The following is a 22,443-nucleotide window of genomic DNA, read 5'->3' on the forward strand; positions in this document are numbered from 1 at the left end:
GCTGGACGAGCAGGGGTTGGGGACCCTAGTTTTGCTTGCTGAATCATGCCAGAGGTGAAAGCTGGTGGTCCAGTTCCCTCACCTACAGGAGGATTGAAGGAAGCTTCTGCCACCCTTCAGTCAGGGAAGTGACCTTTTTGTTCTCTCTGTAAAGTTTGAAAAAAAAAATGAAAAAAGACAGGGGTTTAATTTTTCCTTTGGCTCTCCATGTTGGCGGTGGCAGAGTGAGATAAGCTGTTCAGGGGGATTCTGTTTTTGGCGGCTTTCCCAGTACCGGGCGTGTGCCATGCAGTTGGAGTCGGGCCGAGCCATGCCGCGTGGGTCTTGATGCACTGTGTGCGGGAAACACAGCTCAAGTCTATCCAGGACCGGACGATGTTCCCGATGCCTCTCTGGCAGGGAAGGTACATCAGGGGACTGTGGCGGCATCTTCAAGGCAGCATGGGCCTGATAGGTCACCGGCTGCGATGGGGGAGGCAGGTGATCCGTTCCCGCTAAGCGGGGGAACAGCAGCCATTTTGAAGACCCTTATGGCTGCTTCGGAAAGAGTGGCAGGGGGAGGGGATCTCCTGCCAACGCTGTCTCCAGTGGATTCCAGCCCCGATGAAGCCCAGGGGGGTCTAGAAGGGGCAATCGGAGAAGGATACTGATCCTCTGGAGGAGATTTTCATGGTCCCTCTCCTTTTTCACCGGAGTTTATTCTTTTGATGCACGAAGCCTTTTTAGCCCGGAAGGCCGCGGGTTTGTACTCCCCCCAAGCAGTGGGCATCAGAAGTTCTGCCCAAAAAGAGGTCCAAATTTTGGGGGACCTTGGGGGCCACAAGGATTTGGAGAGTCCTTGGTCCAACTGTGCCAGGATGGTTCATCTGAAGAGTCCGATCGCGGGTTGCCTTCTGGGGGTGGTCCTCCTGATGCTAGTTCACCCAAGAATGGGTAGGATCTGGATGAGGACTCTGGAAGGACCCATCTATGGAAGGGGATGATCCCAAAGTGGTTCGCCTGTTTCAAAAGGAAGAGCTGGGACCCATGATTGCTCATGTCCTGGCGGAGTTAGGGATAATGGTTCCACAGGAGGAGTCTGACCAGGAGGCAGTGGATCTGGTCATGGCTGGCTTACGTGGTCCCCCAAGACCCTTCCTTTTTCATAAGTTGGTCAGCAGTTGCTGGTCAGGGAGTGGGATACTCTGGAGACTGTCCTTAAGGCTAGCAGAGCCATGGATAAGTTCTATCCTTTGCCTGAGGACACTCTGGAGCTCTTAAGGGTTCCAAAGGTGGATGCCTCCATCTCTGCAGTTATGAAGCAGACCACCATTCCAGTGGCTGGCACAGCAGCTCTGAAGGATTTGCTGGACTGGAAGTTTGCAGTGCACCTTAAGAAGATTTTTTAGGTGTCTGCTCATGGTATCCGTGCTACAGTGCACAGCAGTTTTATGCTTCGGGCTGGGCTTAGATGAGTGCAGCAGTTACAAGATGACAAAGATGTCACCTACTGATTCTAAGCAGGTGGAATGCTTGGAGGCTGCGGTTGCTTATGGGGCCGATGCATTGTATGACCTCATTCACACTTCTTCCAGGACAATGATGTCCACGGTCTTGGCCAGGAGGCTTCTTTGGTTACGAAGCTAGTTGGCAGATGTCTTGAAGGCTCAGCTTGGAGCTTTTTCCCTTTAAGGGCAAGCTTCTTTTTGGAGAAGACTTGGAGCCGCTGATAAAGCATCTGTGAGATAATAAAGGGCACAAGCTATCGGAGGACAAGCCCAAAGGGTCCAAAGGGATTCTTCCAGTGCGCTCTCTATTTCGAGGGCAAAGGTGTTTCCATCAGAGCAGGGCTCTGGCCAAAGGTAGACCCTGGGGAGGTCGCAGTCCTGGAACCAGTCATTTCATGGATATAGGGCAAACAGACAGGGCTCCGGTCAAGGTAGTAGTGGAGCCAAGCCTGCGCAATGAGGTGAGGCCGGCCCACTCCTCAGTCCTAGTCATCGGGGGCCGTTTGACTCAATTTTATGAGGCATGGGCCAAGATCATGTGTTTAAAAAAGGATTGGATAAGTTCTTGGAGGAGAAGTCCATTACCTGCTATTAAGTTCACTTAGAGAATAGCCACTGCCATTAGCAATGGTTTCATGGAATAGACTTAGTTTTTGGGTACTTGCCAGGTTCTTATGGCCTGGATTGGCCACTGTTGGAAACAGGATGCTGGGCTTGATGGACCCTTGGTCTGACCCAGTATGGCATTTTCTTATGTTCTTATGACTAGCGGATTCTAAGCATGATAGGACAAGGCTACGCTTTAGAATTTGCTCGGCTGCTAAGAAGCCTGTTCATGTTATCTCCTTGTTCCTCGGTGGAAAAGAAACTGGTGCTAAGGCAGACCATCCAGCGACTGCGAATGCTGGGAGCCATTGTTCCCGTCCCCCAGGAGGAGCAAGGAACAGGACGTTATTCCATTTATTTTGTGGTACCAGAAAAGGAAAGAACGTTTCATCCAATTATGGACTTAAAAAAGGTGAACGTAACTCTGAGTTCCCCATTTTCAGATGGAGACTCTGTGGTCTGTCATAGCAGCGGAATGAAGTGGAGATTTCTCGACTTCTTTGGATTTAACGGAAGCGTACCTACACATAGGGATCAAAGGTGTATCTCCAGTTCATGATCCTCGGGAAGCATTTCCAATTTTGTGCTCTCCCGTTCGGGCTGGAAACGGCCCAGAGGATCTTCACCAAGTTGATGGTGGTGGTGGCGACAGCCCTCAGAAAGGAGGGCATGCTGGCTCATCCATATCTGGACAATTGGCTCATCCGAGTAAAGTCAGAGGACCTTTGCAAGCAAATGGTGTAAGTAGTGATGCATCGCTTGAAATCTTTGGGCTGGATAATAAATCTGTCCAAGAGCCATCTTTCTCATTGCAAGTCCTGGAGTTCTTGGGCGCATGCTTCGATACCCGAGTGAGGAGCGTATTATCGAGCTGCAGGCTCAAGTTCTGAACCTATTGGAGGCCCATGTGCCCAGGGTCTGGGATTACTTGCAGGTCCTCTGTTCCATGGCATCTACCTTGGAGCTGGTCCCATGGGTATTTGCTCATATGAGACCTCTACAGAAAGTGTTGCTATCCTGGTGGGATCTGATGTCAGAGCAGTTTCATCTTCCACTACCGCTTACAGAATCAGCCAGGTCCAGTCTTTCGTGGTGGCTTGGTTGGAACCATTTGTGCTGCGGGATGGATCTGGAGGTGCCACAGTGGGTAGTGGTGACTGTGATACTATTCTCTGTGGTTGGGGAGCCATGTGTTAGTCCCAGTCGGTGCAAGGCCAATGGTCAGTGGAGGAAGCGCCCTGGTCCATCAATTGTTTAGAGATGAGAGTGATGCGGTTAGCTCTGCAGGAATTTCTACCTCTCCTGCGCAATCGTCTGGTTAGAATCTTGTCAGACAATGCAAAGCCGGCGATCTCCATGAACCACCAGGATTGTATCAAGAGTCGAGCAATGGCTCAGGAAGTGGAGATGCTGATGTGCTGGGCGGAGCAGCATCTGACCTTGATAGCGGCTATCACATAGTGGAATGCGATAATGTGCAAGCGGATTTTCTTAGCTGACAACAATTGGATCCCGAAGAATGGGAGTTATTGGAATAAGCAATGCGCCTCATTACTTCCAGATGGGGCATACCTCATATGGTTCTGATGGCAACTCAGCGGAATTCCAAAGCAACATGCTTTTTCAGTCGCAAAAGAGAGCGTGGAGTGCAAGGGGTCGACGCCCTGGTGCTTCCTTGGCTGCATGACATCCTGATGTACGTGTTTCTGCCATGGTCTCTGGTGGGCAAGATTGTGAAGAGAATAGAGATCCATCTAGGAAAGGTGATTCTCATGGCTTCAGAGTGGCCAGGGAGGCCTTGGTTTGCTGATTTGATCAATCTAGTAGTGGACGGTCCGTTAAGACTGGGGTATCTGCCAAATCTACTCTGTCAGGGCTCCATATTTTCAGATCAAGTGGATCGCTTTTGTCTGGCACCTTGGCTTTTGAAAGGAGGCAATTAAGGAAGAAAGGATATCCTGAGGATGTTATTTCTACCCTGTTAAGGCTCGAAAGGTTTCCGCATCCTTGGTGTAAATCCAGGTTTGGAGGATTTTTGAGTGTTGGTATATGGAGCAAGTGGTTGATCCTCAGCAAGCATCAGTGGCGCTGATTCTGTCTTTTTTGCAGAGAAGCCTGTCAAAAGGTTTGTCCTTTAGCTCCCTGAGAGTACAGCTGTTTGAGGCAAGATTCATGGAATGACTCTAGCTGCACATCCAGATGTTGTACGTTTCCTCCGAGGGGCAAAGCATTTGTGCCCCCCAGTTCATAAGGTGTGCCCTTCTTGGAGCCTTAACTTTGGTCCTCAAGGGCATGTGTACGGCATTCAAACCTCTTAGAAGGGCTACCATGAAAGATTTCACCTTAAAAGCGGTTTACTTGGTGGAAATTTGTTCCACTAGAACAGTGGTTCTCAACCCTGACCTGGAGACCCCCCCCCCCCCCAGCCAGTCGGGTTTTCAGGATATCCACAATGAATATGCATGAGAAAATTTGCATATACTGCCTCCATAACATGCAAATTTTCTCTCATGCATATTCATTGTGGATATCCTGAAAACCCGACTGGCTGGGGGGGGTCCCCAGGACAGGGTTGAGAACCACTGTGCTAGAAGGATCTCAGAACTTCAAGCCTTGACCTGTATTGATCCTTTTTTGAGGATTTCGGGGTCTGGAGTCTCGTTGAGAGTGGTTCCTTCCTTCTGAAGATGGTGTCATTTCACTTAAAGTCAATCCGTTGAGCTTTCGGCCTTTCCAGATGTGGATGCTACAGCGCCTCACGCGAGAGAGTTGAGGCTCTTGAATATAAAGTGGTCACTGTTGTGATATCTTAAGGTCACTAATAGCTTCCGGTTGTCGAATCATCTTTTTGTGCTATGGAGTTGTGCAAAAAAGGGTTATAGAGCTTCAAAATCCATGACTGTGCTGTGGTTGAAGGAAGCCATAGGTTCGGTGTATATCTGTCAGGGTTGTCCTATCCCTGAGGGGTTAAGGGCTCATTCTACTGGTTCTCAGGCAGCCTCCTGGGCCGAATGTCAGCAGGTATTGCCCCAGGAGATTTGTCGGGTGGCTGCTTGGAAGTCTTAGCACACTTTCACCTGGCATTATTTGGATGTCCAGGCCCCAGGCACTGTTCGCTTTGGCAAAAGTGTGATCCGAGTGGAACTCTCAAGGCCCCACCCTATTTAGGAGCGCTCTGGTACATCCCAGGCATCTGGACTGATCCAGGTATGTACAAGGAAAGGAAAATTGGTTCTTATCTGCTAATTTTTGTTCCTGTAGTACCACAGATCAGTCCAGAGTCCTGCCCAGTGGAGGTAGGGAGATTTGGAGAGTCCGCTCAATCTGTTGTATAAATAGGCTGAAGAATGGCACCGGGTTTGTTTAGTTCTTCACGTTTTTCAATATTGGTAAGGTTATCTATTATAAGTATCCACTGCTCATTTAGGGGGATATTAATTCGTTATTAGTGTTTGTGTTGTTGGTATCTTAGTTTGGGTACTTATCAATACTGAGAGACTGCAGGTGGCACACCAGGTTATGTGGCAGTGTCAGCGAAACTTTCTCTGTCTCCATCTGCTGGAAGGGAGGCAAAACCCAGGAGTCTGGACTGATCTGGGTATGTACAGGAATGAAAATTAGCAGGTAAGAACCAATTTTCCTATCTTGCTAGACCAGACATGCCTACGCAGCTCTTCATTGGACTCTTTTTGGGCTACCTCTCCTGGAGGAGCCAAGGAATACAAATGCCCTTTCACGCACACTAGGAGAGACTGCAACTGAGGGGTGGGCATGCTGAGACCCACCCTTAATAACATAAAACAAAGAAATCAAAAGCCTAAAAAAAACCAGGGAAGATGGCCAGTCCCTACTTTATTGACGGAAAGGGGTTTTCAACCAATTAACTGACTACCAGCTCTTGTCTATACCTTGCTAGAAGACCATTCCGGATGCTGATACTTGTGCCCCTCCCAAATGAAAGAAGGAGCTGCTCCTGTTCTCAGACAGAAAGGCCAATGCAATAAAACCGTGCGGTAAAACAGGTGCCCGTTTTACTAACGAAGGCACAACCACCTCTCCTGGGTACCCGATGCAATAATCGAATTAGCTGAGGCGCTAAAAAGGACATGCTAGGGGAAATTGTGCATCCCTAGCGCTCCAAAGCTTCAGGTGCGCAGGTTAGGAAAACGGACGCTCAATATGAGCGTCCGTTTTATCCCGCCGCTTCAGAACTTCATAAGATGGCTGATCTTGCATCACTTGAGAGAGGGCACCTTACATACTTACACAAGGCAAAGTAAACAGTTTCGTGGTTTATGGAAAAATAGTAAAATGGGTGAATTCTTGGCAGTTTATTGCTGCAACAAAATAAGAAAGGCTTTATTTAAAGCAGTATTGTTTTTAGTTGAGCCCTTGATGTGCGGTATAACTTAACATCAGCTCCGGGACGGGCGTTAAATTTGCCGTGTTACAAAGAGTGCAATAGCCGAGCGGCGTTTTTCTGCATTGGGGGGTAATAACTAATAGCATCATCTATATGGCATTTGCATGTGATGAGCGCCGTTAGCTATACTCGAGTCTGGACGCCCTTATTGCATCAGGTGTTAGCCTCGAGCGTCCAAAACCAGCATCCAGTCGCTTATTAAGCCATGCACCAAGCTGAGCGCACTTTTTGCATTGGGCCCAGCATTTGTTGATTGGCTGGGGAATGACAGATGGTCTGTGCATTTTGATTCTTTCCCTCTCCAGGGCTTTGACTGCTCCACCCACTTCCTTGGCTTTATCTGATTGCAATTACGATTCATCTTTCCGGTTTGGTTTCTTCTTTTGCACTTGGTTTCTAAATGATCATTCAGTCACTATAAAGAGAACGAGACAGGGACAGTGAGCTTAGCAGCCAAAGACTACTTAAAATATGAATTTCGACAAGAAGTCAACGAATTGCATAATTAAAAACCTGACTGAAAGCTTTTGGGGGAAAAGCGAAGTGAAAAACTCTCTCTCTCAGCCGGGGCCCTCTTACTAAATATTAATATTGCTCTTGTGTTTTAGAATTGTAAAATGAATGGTCCATTTTCATAAATACGGTCTACTAATCAGCGCATGAGATTGAGTGTCTCAGACTTCCTGAGTTCTAATCCCAGCTCTGCTACTCATTCTTTGTGAGACTTAGACAAGACTCTTCACCCTACTGTGCTGCAGTAACAACAATGCAAAAATCTGTTGAAGTTTGAATTGTATCTCTTGCCTAAATTAGTTGCTAGGACATTCAGTGTGAATGTCTCCGGAGCGCTAGAACTGAAAGTGAGCGAATGGATTGTAACTCAAGACTTGCCACTGTGGTTGGGGACTTTTCCCAGTTTGATTCCCTTCCTTCTTTGAGCTTCCTCTGCACCTCACTGCTCTGGCTTGAATTTCTTGGTTGAGAATTATTTATAGTGATTTTTTTTTCATTGATTTACAGGACTACACACATGAATTCCATAAAACAAAAGCAAATTTTTTGGCGATACGGGAAAGGGAAGACCTCTTGGGATCTGTACGGAAAGATATCGAGTAAGTTAGTGCATATTTTAAGGAGTTGCATGCATGGGGCCTTGTTCCATTTTGAGACCATGAGAGACCAAAAGCTTCCTTCTGTCCATTGGTTCAAAACTTGACACAATGTGGTAGTTTTCTTGAAACTTTTGTCTTATTAAAAATTAGGGGGCCGATGCAATATAGTGCGCTCAGCCGAGCGCACTGTTTAATTTGCAGTTGAACGCGGGTTATAGAGGCGCCTACACAACAAGTGTCCAATGTGCGGCGAAACTAATAGCGCTCATCACATGCAAATGCATGTTGATGAGGCTATTAACGAATCACCCACAATGTTAAAAAAAAAAAAAAAAAAAGTTTGTCTAACAAGCACATTTGTACACTCAAAAATTTACGCCTGCCTAGAGCAGGTATTAATTGCTGAGCACCCTCAAAAGTTGTACAGAAAAGCAGAAAATACTGCTTTTTCTGTACATCCTCCTAATCCTCCTATTAATATCATTGCAATATTAAGTAGGAGGAACAAAATCTTAAAACAAATTAAAAAAAAAAAAAAAAAGTGCTAGTGGTCAGGTTCAGGAAACAGATGCTCAGTTAACAAGCGTCCGTTTCCTGAACCCCTGGCTGTGCGTCAATTAGGAAAATGGACGCCGAGAGATCACGTGACGCCTTGAAGGGAGTAGATGTGAGCTCCTTTCGCTGGGTTTGAACCCCCCATTCTACCTATTCCAGCAACGCATTTTTTTGGCTGTTCGACTCCCCCAGAACTACAGTGGAGATTGGATTACTAGAGGGAGAGGATGGCGTCCTGGGGCACAAAAAAAGACAGAGAGAAGGAAAATGGACGCCGATAAATTTGGCATCCATTTTCTAAACCGGCGGACAGCCGACTGCTCGTGGGCTTCCGCGGTAAGGAGGCGCTAGGGGTGCGCAAGTGCCCCTAGCACCTCCTTGACAACAGGACCCCTAATTTAAATATTGCATGGTGCGTCCAGGAGGGGTGCCTGGGGGCGCATTAGGAAAGCGGGCACTGAGTGTTCAGCGCCCACTTTCAGCGCATTTTAATTGCATCAGCCCTAGGGGTTTTTTTTCCCCTCCGCACCTGACCCTCCACCCATTTTTCCTCTTTATCACCCCCGCTGCTCCCCTCCTCCCACCACCAGAAGACTGCCTGCTGTGCCAGCACTGAGTGCTGGAGGGGCCTGTCCTCAGAATTGCTCTGTGACCATCTTGGGATTGGCTTGGTTGAGGAAGCAGTCTTCCCTCCCTTTCTGGGACTGAGCGTATTGTCTCTGCTGTGCACCCAATCGCCCAATCAATTGTGTTGATCAAGGAGGAGGGAGTGAAACTCAAGTGTTCAGTTCCATAAGGGACAGTGATATCATTGGTCCCTCAGCACCACCTGCCTTTGAAACCTGGACAGTAGAAATGTAAAGCCATTCCCAGCCCTGGGACCGTGTGCAGTAGTGCATAAAGCCAGCATCTGCCTAAATAAGCACCTAACTGCCAGCAATGTTTGTTTATTTATTTATTTATTTATTTATTTAGAATTTTTCTATACCGACATTCTTGAACAAAATATCAAATCATATCGGTTTCCATATAACGGAACAGTCGCGGCTATGGTGTTACATAGAACATTTGAGCAATTGAACATTTTGGCAATGAACATAGAACAAGTCAACAATAACAAGCAACAGTAAAATAATTCGTCAGTGAATAACATAATATATAGAGCCGCAGCAACTGGGGCGGCTGTGGGCGTAACATACAATAATACGTTTAATGGAGTATTATTATGGGACTGCATCGTAGGTAGGGCGTGGCGGGGGCTTTAACGCATGGGGTAGCAATGCCTTAAAGTTCTCACTTTAAGTTCTCACTATGGGGTAGATTTTCATGCAGGGCGCCCTCGCGTACTTTTGTAGGCGCATCAGGCGCAAACAAAAGTACGCTGGATTTTAGTAGATATGCGCGGATCTGCTAAAATCCTGGATCGGCACGCGCAAGGCTACCGATTTCGTGTAGCCGGTGCGTGCCGAGCCGCGCAGCCTACCTCCGTTCCCTCCGAGGCCGCTCCGAAATCGGAGCGGCCTCGGAGGCCTACCTTTGTTGGGGGATTTACGCCTCCCGGAGGGAGAAGTAAATCCCTGCACGCCAGCGGGCCGCTGGCGCGCCTAGACATGACCCGGGGGCGGTTCCGGAGGGCGCGGCCATGCCCCCGGACCACCCCGGGCCAAAACCACGCCGCCGACACGCCCCGAAAACGCCCCGCCGATCGGCCCCGCCCCTGACACGCCCCCCTCGACAAACCCCGGGACTTACGCGAGTCCCGGGGCTCTGCGTGCGCCAGCAGGCCTATGTAAAATAGGCGCACAGGCGCGCAAGGCTCTGCTCGCGTAAATCGGGACGGATTTACGCGAGCAGGGCTCTTAAAATCCGCCCCTTAATGTTCTCACCCTAGAGTCTCTTTTCCCAGGCAGATGTGTAAGGTTAATTTGAGAAAGTAGAAATATAATGTAGCACAAAACTGGTTAGTAAAGGAAGTGATGTCTGCTACCCTCGGGACCCTTTGTCACTTTATTTCCAACCCACCCAAATAAATGTATCTGAAACACCCTCGCTCAGCCCCCTTCTTTACTTCCCTACAGCACCTATTGTTAAAAATACTACCTTATCCCTATATATTTCCCCTCCCCTGTCCACCCAAGTCAATGTACATGTATTTCACTTTAATTTATGGTACATGAGCAGATCACGGGATTGTTACTGGCTACCAATAATATTTATGTCCTGTTGTGATCTTCACTTGGAACGACGGTAGATAAAATGGCTAAATAAATAAATATTTCTTTGATAGGTCATATAAAAGTGGGTCTGGGGTCAACAACAGGAGAACAGAACTTTTCCTGAAAGAACACGAGCATCTCCGCAAGTAAGTTTCACTTATGCTCTTGGCTTCCTGTTTGTGTGCATCCCCTCTGATGCGGCTACATTTTTTTTTTTTTTTTGGGAAAGAAACAAGATCCTGTAATGGGCCCCTTCGATATAAGTGCGGGGTGAGAGTGAGCCTCCACCGCAGGCCTGCGTTTGGTGCCCCAAGATGTTTCATTGGAGCCAAGGCAGTTGGGACGCAAGTCGATGAGACTGGAAGGGTGTAGTCTGTGGAGAGCACGCAGTTTACAAAGACGTGCTCAACATATTCTCCTCCTTTTGAGAAACCACTCCAGCCCTGCTGCTCTAGCTGCGGCTCTTCCCGCTGTACTTTGGTTGGCAGGTCCCTGAAAGCCCTACTTCTCTGGCTGCCAGCCCTGCCACCCTGGCTAATCTGGCTGGCGAGGCTTGGGCTGCTGCTCTGGCTCCTCCTCTTGTTCTCAGTCCATATTTTTCAACTTATGTGTACAACTTGACACCGCACTTGCTTAAAAAAAAGGGAAAGGAGGAGATTGCTGCAAGATTTGTGCAGTGTGTGGCTTCAATAATGAGTTAGGAGGAGGACGCTCAGATCAGATATAATTTACTCTCTGCATCGGCAACCTAGATCTTAAGATGGCTTGTCAGTAAAGCCCCAAAATGTGGCGTGACTTTTGTAGCATTTCCATTCCTTGTGGTTGAAACACTGCTCTGCATTGAAGGGAGAAAGCAGAATTGGGAGCTGGAATGTAAGGACTGCCAGAGAGTTGCCTTCAGGGAGCTTTCGCCTGAGGTCATGTTCTCTGTGTGGCTTTGTTCTGAGGCGCTGCCTCTCCTGCTGCTTTTAATGTTGGGCGAAGGCCAGCAGCACAGGGAATGCTGGAAGATGGATTGCTCTGAGATTGTGCATTGTCGGCAGTGGCCCAGAGAAGGATGAGTAAGAGAAGGCTGTGAGTAGAAGGACTCCGCAGAGTGTACTGTATCCGTGCCCTATTGTGTGGCAGAGCTTGTTATCTGGGCCCTGTGGAACTGCTCTGTGCTGGCATTTTACAGTATTCGGATACACCATGACGGTAATTTTTAAAATGAGTGTGCGTGCGCCCATACATGCACGAGCGAAGATACTCTGGAATTTTTAACCGAGCGTGCACTTGTGTGTATATGTTGTAAAAAAAAAAAAAAAAAAAAGCACATAAGTATGCTCCTCATTTTAAGAGGTTACTCGAGCACTGCTAGAGGACTTTGTCAGCTTTTGAGTGCGTATGCAAGTGGATTTTAAAACATGCTCACATGAGGCACATTCCCAGTTTTCCAGTTAGTCCACCAGTTTGTCCATGTAATATCAAGGTCTTCCAGACCCCTCTGGTCGTCCATGTTGCACGCCACCCAGCTGACCCCGTCAACCCTAAAACTCCAGATCTCCAGACATGCGGATATCTAGCATGTGCGCACTGTAGTTTTTGGTCTAAAATATGGCGGTACATGCTTAAGTCTTGGCATGCCACTTTTCCAACCCCTTATTCCTCACATGCGTATTTTGCAGCTTTTTAAAATCCATGTACCCTGTACGTACCCGGATCAGTCCAGACAGTGGGTTGAGCCTCCTATCCAGCAGATGGAGACAGAGAAAAACTCGAAGGGTATCCTATATTAGGACAGTGCCCCTTGCATCCCTTCAGTATTTCTCTGTCTCCCAGCAGAGGCAGATAGCAGAACCTGCTGTTCCCTGTCTTTTACCCAATTTCATTGTTTGAGGAAGTTCTTGTCTTCTCTCATCCTATTTTTCTTTAGGATCAAGCAAGTATTTAACAAATATAATTTTAACCAGCTTAAAAAAAAAGTTTCATTTTTAGGAGAAGCAGAAGTCTGTCTCCTCGCTCTTATTTAGGCCTAGGGGTTTTTTTCCCCTTGATTAAATCAGCCTAGGTCCCTCTCCCGGTGATCCATTGCCTGGCTCCAGGGTGATACTGGTGGTCCAGTCCCTCTCCTGTTCAGACCCCGAGATGTTACATACCTCGGGTCCATTAGTGACAGAGAGGTCAACTTTCCTCTGTCCTTTTAAAAAAAAAAAAAAGATAGTTATAAGTGTATTTTTAGCAGCCTTCGGGGGAAGGAGTAGAGAGCAGGCTTAATTTCTCTTTCTCCCGCCAGGCACAGCAGGGGTTCGCCGTTCCCAGCAGCAGTTCCTTACCTCTCCCCCCCCCCACCACCACCACCTCCTCAGCGATGCCACGATAGTCTGTTTGGCATGCAGGGAGCCTGCCTCACGGCTCTCCCATGAAGGGGTTTGCTTGCATTGTTTACCTGGCGGGGAGGGGCCCTCTTCGGTGCCGGAAAAGTCAATGAATTGTGTTCGTGCCGGCAAGCTCGCTGCCAGGCCAGCCCCGTCCCTGCATACCACAGGAACGGTGGACATTTTGTCTCCAGATCTTGCAGCGGATTCGTTTCCTGATGGGGGAAGGGATTCTGTTTCTCAGCAGTCTCCCCCGGATTTAATCTCTGGATCTTTTTGATGTGGTTCCTGACCCCCAGCATGATGTCGTGTTCCCCCCCCCCCCCTGCCAGAGAAAACCCCTAGGCATTTTTCCACAGATTTTGTACTTTTATTGTATAAGTTTTATGTAGGTGCCTAGGGTGACTACAGATCACGGACTCAAACTCCCTGATCCTCAGGGAGCGATTTGGGCTCGGACCATACCGGGAGTCTCGGATCCTCCAGTTCCTTCTAACCTTCCACCTCAGCTTCCAGACTCCAACCTGGATGCAGATGCTTTGAATCAGAATCCGCTGGTTGAGGGGGACGACCCACGGGTTCTGCGCTTGTTCCAGCGGGAGTTGCTGGATCCGCTCATCCCCTTTGTTCTAGCCAAGCTGGGGATAGATGCTCCTCCGGAGGAGGCCACAAGTACCCTGGTTTCCAGTAATGTGGACCCTATCCTGGCTGGACTGAGAGCCCCCCCCCCCCCCCCATGTACGTTCCCATTTCATACTATGTTAATGCAGTTACTACTCTGAATCTGGCTTATGGGTAGGCAGAGCTATGGACAAGCTATATCCCCTCCCAGACCAATGCCTAGAGATGCTCAAGGTCCCCAAAGTGGACGCTTCGGTTTCTGCGGTCACGAAAAGAACCACCATTCCAGTGGTGGGAGTGACAGCTTTAAAGGACCTTCAGGATCGGAAGTTGGAGGTGCATCTCAAAAGAATTTTTGAAGTCTTAGTGCTTGGCGTTCGAGCGACGGTCTGTAGCAGTCTCATGCAGCGGGCAAGCCTTAGGTGGGTTCAACAATTACTCAGCACCCAGGACCTCCCGTCTGCAGAGACGGAACAAGCGGGGAATCGGCAGTTGCATATGGTGCTGATGCCATCTATGATCTCCTCCCCAGGGTGCTAGCCAGATCCATGTTATCAGCTGTCTCGGCCAGACGCTGCCTCTGGCTGCGAAATTGGGCAGCGGACTCCTTCTCCAAATCGCAGTTGGGCACTCTCCCTTTCAAATGTAAGTTTCTCTTCAGGGAGGACCTGGAGCAGCTTATCAAGTCTTTAGGAGACAACAAGATTCATAAGCTTCCTGAGGATTGCCCTAAACCGTCCAGATCCTTTTTCCTTCGCGCTCTCGTTTCCAGGGGCAGCGCAGGTACAACAGGCCGCGGGGTTCTCCACAGAGAAACCCCTCCACAAGATCTCAATCCTGGTCTCATTCCTTTCGTGGACGACAACCATTCCGGGATGAAAACTCTCAAGGATCAGTCCCAAAGTCCTCTTAATGAGATACGGCTGGCCCATTCCTCTGTTCCCAACTTAGGAGGCCGGTTCTCCCTTTATCACAAGGAATGGGTCAAAATTACTTCGGATCGGTGAGTCCTCGAAGTAATAGAACAAGGTTATGCTTTAGATTTTGCTGGTCCTCTTCTGGACCACTACCTAATCTCTCCTTGTGGACCCCCTCGGAAGCAGCAGGTGGTGCGCCAAACTCTGGACGGGCTGCAGCAGCTCGGGGCCATCGTGCCTGTCCCCCCCCCCCCCCCCCCCTTCCCCGAGGAGCAGGGGTTAGGCCACTATTCCATTTACTTTGTGGTTCCCAAAAAGGAAGACTCCTTTCGATCAATTCTGGACCTCAAAGTCAACAAAGTGCTCAAGGCCCCCCATTTTCGGATGGAAACCCTGCGGGCGGTTATAGCGGTTCACACCTGCAAATTCTTAGCTTCGCTGGACTTGAAGGAGGCTTATCTTCATATCTCGATCTGCATGGAACATCAGAGGTACCTGTGCTTTAACATCCTGGGGCATCATTACCAATTTTGTGCGCTTCCGTTTGGCCTAGCCACCGCTCCCCGCACGTTTACCAAGGTAATGGTGGAGATGGCAGCGGCCGCCCTCCGGGAGGGGGTACTAGTCCATCCTTACCTGGACAACTGGCTCATTCGGTCGGAATCAGAGATTCTCTGCACGGTGGCAATCGCAAGGTCTTGTCGCTTCTCAGCTCCTTCGGTTGGATAGTTAATTACTCCAAGAGCAACCTCAAGCCTTCTCAAGTCCTGGAGTTCTTAGGAGCGCGCTTTGACACATGCGCGGGGAAAGTCTTCCTTTTGGAGGGCCGGGCGCTCAAGCTCATGGAATCAAGTTAAACATCTGTTATCTCTTTTTGTGCTCACAGCCTGGGCTCTATGGCTTTACTGTCCCGCTGGAAGCCGATCTCGAAGAAGTTTGATGCCTTTACCGCTATTGGACTTTACCATCTTGGGCCTTCAGTGGTGGCGGTCGCTCAACCACCTGCTGAAGGGGGTGCACCTGGAAACCCCTCAGTGAATCATTGTTACGAAGGACGCCAGCCTCTCTGGCTGAGGAGCGGTTTGCCAGTCTGTCTACACGAGGGCAATGTTCACCGGCTCAGTCTCACTGGCACATCAATCGCCTGGAAGCCCGAGCAGTTCGCCTCGTGCTGAAGACTTTCCTGCTCTTGATCCGTCACTGAGCAGTTTGGGTTCTCTCCGACAATCCACCATAATAGCGTACATCAACCGCCAAGGTGGAACCAGGAGTCGTCTGGTAACTCTAGAAGCAAGCTAGTTGTTCTCCTGGGTGGAACGACATCTGGCTCAGTTGGCAGCCTCACACATTGTGGGGAAGGAGAATGTCCAAGCCGATTTCTTAAGTCGTCAACACCTGGACCCCCGGAGAGTGGGAGTTGTCCAAAGAGGCGATGGCTCTTCTCGTTCGCAAGTGGGGCCTTCCCCACTTAGACCTAATGGCCACTCTGCAGAATGTGAAAGCTCCCAGATTCTTCAGTCGCAGAAGGGAGCACGGCTCAGAAGGAGTGGATGCTCTGGTGCTACCCTGGCCTCGTGACATACTCCGCTACGTGTTCCCGCTGTTACGATTCCTGCCCACGGAGCTAATCCCCGCGAGCAGGCCTCTTACCCCTGCGATGCCACAGACTTCTTTCTTGTCCCACGGCAGGGAGCCGCTGAGACTGCTGCTCCTCCGCGGCCCGAATCTCCACGCTGACTACCACCCATGCAGTCGGATGACCGCCGAGCTTCTGCCGCCCTTCCGCAGCTGGGAGGACGCGCTGCTGCTCTTCCTTCACGGCAGGGAGCTGCTGCCGGGGTCTTCACTCGGCAGGGAGGCTGTCCCTGCCAGTGCCTGCTCCTCCGTCCATCTGCTTCGCGAGTGGGAGCCACCTTTCGTCGAGCCCTCCATGCGGCCTGGATGCCGTTGTTCTCGGTGCTGCTTCATCTCCTACTTCCCTGGGCCTTCCTAGGTGCCGGCATGCACCTCTTCAATTCTATTTAAAGGGCCCATGGCCGGATATGCCCCGGGCCCCACCTGATGATGTCATCCTGGGCGTCTTCTGTTCCAGCCCTATAAATGGGCTCTCTTCCTGTTCCTCGAGGCCTTCGATCAGCTTTGCGCATCGTTGTGTTCCGTCTGATTCAGGTTCTCCATGGTCTTCATTGTGTAGATGGCTTCATGTTCAGTGTTTTTCATGTTCCTGGTCTCCTCGTCCTGATGTCTTGGTCTCGTCCCTCGTTGGAATTCCTTCGTCTGTATGGGATGTTTCCTGCTGTTCCTGATGTTTGCAATCTAGCCCTGATGTTCCGTGATCCAGTCCTGACGTCCTTGATGTTTCGTGATCCAGCCTTGATGTCCTGTACCTTTTGGTTCCTTGATGTTCACCCTTCCTCGTTTGCAGCAAACGCCTCCGGAGGGTGATCCAGCCTTGATGTCCTGTACCTTTTGATTCCTTGATGTCCATCCTTCCTCGTTTGCAGCAAACGCCTCCGGAGGGTAATCCTTGCCTGAAGCCAAGTCCTGTCTTGGTCCTGAATCCTTGCCTGAAGCCAAGACCTGTCTTGGTCCTGTGTCCTGAACCTTGCTGGCCCTCTGATTCCTTGTGTCTGCTCCGTCCATGTGTTAGACACTGTCGGAACCTGCATCGACCAAGCGTGGTCTGCGACCAGCCACAAGCGGTTGTGTAGGGTGCGCCCCGGTGCAGGCTTCTCGGTTTCTGGGACATGTCCTTCTCACTTGCTCCATTATCTCGTCTAGAGTCTGCCCCACATCAAGCGTGGTCCGTGACCAGTCCCGCGGGTGGGCTGTGTAGGGAGCGCTGTGTAGCAGCCTCAACCTAGTACTTGACTTTGATCTTGAACCTTGATCCTGACTCCTCGACTCCTGAACCTTGATCTTGAGTCTTCATCCAAGTATCCATGTCTTTGCCTGGTCTCTGTCCGGCCTGCCGCTTCTTGCCATTGCCCAGCGGCAGGTCCGAAAGGGCTTGGAACGGTCGGAGGACTGTTCATTGACCACCATTGCGTTGTTGGTCTTCTTGTAGCATGCAGATACGGTGGAGGGTCAGTATCTTCAGCCTTGTTTCTGTCCCGGATAATCCATGCCTTGCCTTCACTTTAGCCTTGTTCCTGTCCCAGATAATCCACGCCTTGCCTTTGCTCCAGCCTTGTTCCTGCTTCATCCGTGCTGGTACCAGCTCACTTGGGGCTCCTCCCTGAGTCAGGCAGTGGCTCAAGGGCTCACATTCCTCTCCAGATGGATCGCGCTTCCGAGCTCCTGACCGGGCCTGAAGGTGCACTCCGCAACTGTATCCGAAGGCCATAAGCTCGGTCCCGATGAGCACGCTCCGCAACACTCACCCTGGCCGCTGGTGAGGAAGGTACTCAGAAGAAGAGAACTTCACAAGGGGCCGGTCATTCTCGTGGCGCCAGAATGGCCCCGAAGACCATGGTTCGCTGATCTGGTGAACCTCGCGATGGACGGTCCTCTTCGCCTCTGTCATCTCCCAAACCTGTTACTGCAAGGTCCAGTATTTTTCGATCAGGCGGATCACTTTTGTCTAGTGGCCTGGCTTTTGAGTGGCAAAGACTGAGGAAGAAGGGTTATAGGGAGGAAGTTATTTCCACTCAGTTACGCACATGTAAGTCTTCTACTTCTCTCGCTTACATACGGGTCTGGAGAGTGTTTGAGACTATGTGTGCGGACTCAGGAATACAGGCGCGCAAGGTCCCAATGTCCCATACCCTCTACAGAATGGCCTATCCAAAGGTTTTGTTTTTCAATTCTCTGCGGGTACAAGTCTCAGCTCTTGCCTCCCTTTTAGGGTAGGTCGATGGCTACGCTTTGGCGGCCCACCTGGATGTCATTAGGTTCCTCAAGGGGGCGAAACATTTGAACCTGCCTGCCCGGGCTACTTGTCCGTCGTGGAGTCTTAATCTAGTGCTTTGGGTTCTCTGTGGAGCGCCTTTCAAACCTCTCAAATGGGCCACACTCAAAGACTTGACTCTTAAGGCAGTGTTTCTAGTCTCTGTTTGCTAAGCCAGGAGAGTGTCTGAGCTCCAAGCCTTGTCTTGCAGGGAACCATTCCTTCATTTTTCTGATTCAGGGGTTTCACTCAAGACTGTACCCTCCTTTTTATCAAAGGTGCATTGATGTGAAATGAGTCCTGCTGCGATACTTAGAAGTCACGAACGAGTTCTGAGTCTCTGATCATCTCTTTGTCTTATGGAGCGGACCCAGTAAGGGGAACAAAGCTTCAAAGGCTACCATTACTCGCTGGCTAAAGGAGGCGATTGCGTCGGCTTATATTTGTCAGGGCTGGCCGGTCCTGGAGGGCTTAAAGGCCCATTCTCTACGTTCGCAGGCTACCTCTTGAGGGGAGAGCCAGTTGGTCTCTCCACAAGAGATATGCAGAGCAGCTACTTGGAAATCTCTTCCTACTTTTGCTCGTCATTATCGCCTCGATGTACAGGTGCTTCGAGCGGGACTGTCTTGGTCCCACCCTACTTAGGGAAGCTTTGGTACATCCCACTGTCTGGACTGATCCGGGTACGTATAGGGCAAGGAAAATTGGTCCTTACCTGCTAATTTTCGTTCCTGTAGTACCACGGATTAGTCCAGATGCCCACCCTTACTGGAGGGAATCTGACCTTTTCTTTTTGACAACTGCTCAAAGCCTTTTCATTCACAGCCCAATTTACAAGGCATTGGATGTATCTACTAAATGTATGAGCGATTACTTTACATTTCTTCAAATTTTCCAGTTAAATTTTAGATGTTAAATATTTTACTTGCTTGATCTTTTCTAAAGTGGAGGTTACATTTTTCTGCTTTGATAACGTTTATACTGAAGGGATGCAGGGGGAGCACTGTCCTGATATAGGATATCCTTCGAGTTTTTCTGTCTCCATCTGCTGGAAAGGAGACTCAAACCACTGTCTGGACTGATCCGTGGTACTACAGGAACGAAAATTAGCAGGTAAGGACCAATTTTACTTTGCTTGCGAGTGGCCCACTTTTTTGCGTGTGGGCATTTTTTGTATGAGCAGTGCTTTTAAAATCGACCTGCATGTCTGCTGTTGGTTTGCAGGCAAAAACATATTGTTTGGGGTTTTGGAGACACATGTTGAAAAAGCCCTATGAACAATGGTTATTTGGTATCCCACTATCAGTGGTACTCTTTCCTTTTGAGAGAATACATTGGAAGATCACAAATGTATCTCGGTGACTGTTTCCTCTTCCTCTGTGTCCTCGTCACAATATGAACAGGCTTGCAGCAGAATTCCCAGACTAACAGGAATCTGTTAGGGCCCGCGAGGGGAGCACCGGCTGTCATTTCATGCTGCTTATGGCATAGTTGATCTAAAAGCAAGTGGGATATTGCAGTATAATAAAAAGAAACAATGGGGAAGACTGATCATGGAGCAAGTGAATAAGAATTTAATGTTCCGACCTCTCTACATCTTCCCTCTTCTGCTGGTTTGTTGCTACAGATATTTCATATAAAATACAGGAGTGCATTGGTGCCTATTGGCTTTTTTCTCTGCTTTATAGCTGTTCCTTGTGCTGCCCCAAGGAGGCAGCCTTGCAACATGCGGTCTTTCTGCCATGGCATGAATTGCTTCTGAGCATGGCTCTGCGATGTATCTGAGATTACATGTGAAATGTTGTAGGTTAGAAACGTGAGGTGTAGGCACCAGGAGGGGAGGAGGAGGCCTCGTTCCATTCTGCACCACCAGAGCCGCTTTCAGAGCAGTTCAGGCCAGCGAAGTGGGGGATAATTCAGAGCGCGCAGGGAGGAAGATCAGGCGGCGTTTCTTTTACCCTCATCCCCAAAATATTAAAAGAAAAATAATAATTCATGCTAGATAACATGCATAAGAAGAAATGGAAAAGTCCCCCCTCCCAGTGAAAACTGAAGACCTTTTTCTCCCAATTTGTCTGGAAAGCTGTGAAGTGTCAGCTTGAATGTCGGAGTGTTACAGCATCGCTGCACAGGAAACCCCGATACGCCCCATCCGTCACTGCTGAGCTGCAGAGCTACCGGGAGCCCCTGCCCCACACTGGAGCTGTCTAAAATCACCCCAAATAAATAATAAAGGAGCAGCTTTGACATTGATTCTGCTCAGCATTTTCTTCTGGCTGACTGATTATAATGGCCTGAAGGGAAAAACAAATCAAGCAGGAAAAGTACCTCATCAACCAAAAAGGGAAAAAAGGAGCCATGAAGATGAATGACTGCCAAGCTGATTCTGTCAGGGGCTAAAGTTTACCAAATTTGTTATTGGGCAAAAATGTGTTATTGAGGATTGATGAGTAGCTACGCTGCAGGGAAGAAGAGCTGCTGGCATTTAGTTGGGGTGGGGGCTGTCCCCGAGTGACTTCAGAGTAAGGGGGGGGGGGGGTCGATCTCACGAGATATGACGCTGATTTGGGCTGGGTTCTATATAAAATGTGTGCTGCTCATTTACTTGTTCTCGAATTTTAAATTCTCAGACCATTTCACAAAGGGTTACTATCATAAAATATTTCCTATTTTGTTGTATGATGGCCCAGAAATGTTCCAGGCAAATAAACTCACGAAACAGTAAATAACAAGCTAGCCTGGGATATGGTCCCTACATAAAGCCAATCTCGTGTGATCTGGCGCCTAGCGAATAATTACCACACAACCAAGAGAAGGGTTTGCTGCTCCATGCCGGCTTCCCAAATTCACTGCAGAGTTTTAGCTCTGCTCCTCTCCCATCAGACGTTCGGAAGAGAATATGGAAATTGTTACCCTTACCCGGGAAGGCTGGATGGACAGGGAGCCTCACCTGACAACTGGTAGATTAGCCAAGCTGTTCCTTCAGCTGCTCTCTCTTTAAAGGTAAATTTAGGATTCTAGATAGTTTTCTTCTTGATTATTTTTTTTTTAATCGCTGCAGCATTGCAAAGACATTATTTTCAGTGAAGCTAAACAAGCAGCCATGTGCCTCCAGGCCATGTACAAACTGGTTTCTAAGCCTGGTTTTCTACTTCTTTGCTAATGTCTTTGTAGATTTTGGTACCTTTTTTAATCAACCAATGGAAATAATGTAATACATGTTAAGTGCCAAACTATGCTTTATGACGCTTACTAAGGGATACAAGAACCCTTAGATTTTGTAGAAAGTATAATTTTTTATTGATAATATAAGTATTCTTGGGAGATGCTGAATGCCCTTTCTCTGATAAACTGACCTCCTTGTATACATGAATTGATCCTTCTTTTATAGGTAAAATACAATATAGTACTAGGTTAGAAATTCTAAAAGTGCGTGACTACCCAGAGAATCATTTACATTGATTGTCATGTCAACAGCATGATAGATTATCCCTAAACTTCCCTGATTATTTCTCCAAGGTGGGGCCCATTTTCCTGTACGTACCAGGATCAGTCCAGACTGCTGGGTTATGCCTCCCTTCCAGCAGATGGAGTCAGAGAAAAACTGAAAAGGCACCCCCTAGATATACTGGCGTGCCACCTGCAATCCTTCAGTATCTCTCTGACTCCAGTAGATTCAGAGGCATGATCTGCGGTCCTGATCCTTGTCAAATTTTACAGATTATATGTGTTTTTTCCCATGACCAGGTTTGGTTGTTTGACTGTTGACTAGATCAACTAAAAAAAAAAAGAAATAAGATTTAGCACATTTCATTTTGGGATATCTTGTAAACTCTCTTCAGGCAGATAAGACAGGGCATTGCCCTTAAGCCTTTATTCCTGGAGACTACTAGATTGCCTGGTGAGCCGGAGAAAGTATTTACCGGTGGGCTGGTCACTCTCTCCCCTTTACCTTGCACCAGAGATGTATAATTCCTCTGGCCAGAGTTGTCACTATCTCTACTAATAGACCAGAGAAGTTTATTCCTCTGGTGGCTGTTGCTATTTTTATACAGGGAAGTTTTTATCTGTGCTCTTTCCCCTGTCAGTGACTGAGAAAAATAAATAATAAAACGACCAAGAAGCATTTTGTGCACTACCTTTCTTCTCTCGCAGCACTAAAGCCTGCCACGATCTCCCGGGCCTCCAGAGGGGGTGGATTTTTTCACTCTGCTGTTTGATAGTATTTTTGCGCGTCTTTATGCCACGTGGCACAACTTG

At 48.7% G+C, this 22,443-nt stretch overlaps 1 protein-coding gene across 8 annotated transcripts in view; it reads left to right on the top strand.

Annotated features, from left to right (window-relative positions):
- The window catches only part of GOSR1 (golgi SNAP receptor complex member 1), a 98,244-nt gene that overhangs the window by 35,808 nt on the left and 39,993 nt on the right, over positions 1-22,443 (top strand). For all 8 annotated transcript variants that reach the window (XM_029611791.1, XM_029611788.1, XM_029611790.1 and 5 more), the window contains 2 exons: positions 7,537-7,628; positions 10,471-10,545. In XM_029611791.1, the coding sequence (XP_029467651.1) occupies positions 7,537-7,628; positions 10,471-10,545 (167 nt within the window). The remainder of the gene's footprint in view (positions 1-7,536; positions 7,629-10,470; positions 10,546-22,443) is intronic.

This window comes from Rhinatrema bivittatum, chromosome 8 (genome assembly GCF_901001135.1).
Source record: "Rhinatrema bivittatum chromosome 8, aRhiBiv1.1, whole genome shotgun sequence".
NCBI lineage: Eukaryota > Metazoa > Chordata > Amphibia > Gymnophiona > Rhinatrematidae > Rhinatrema > Rhinatrema bivittatum.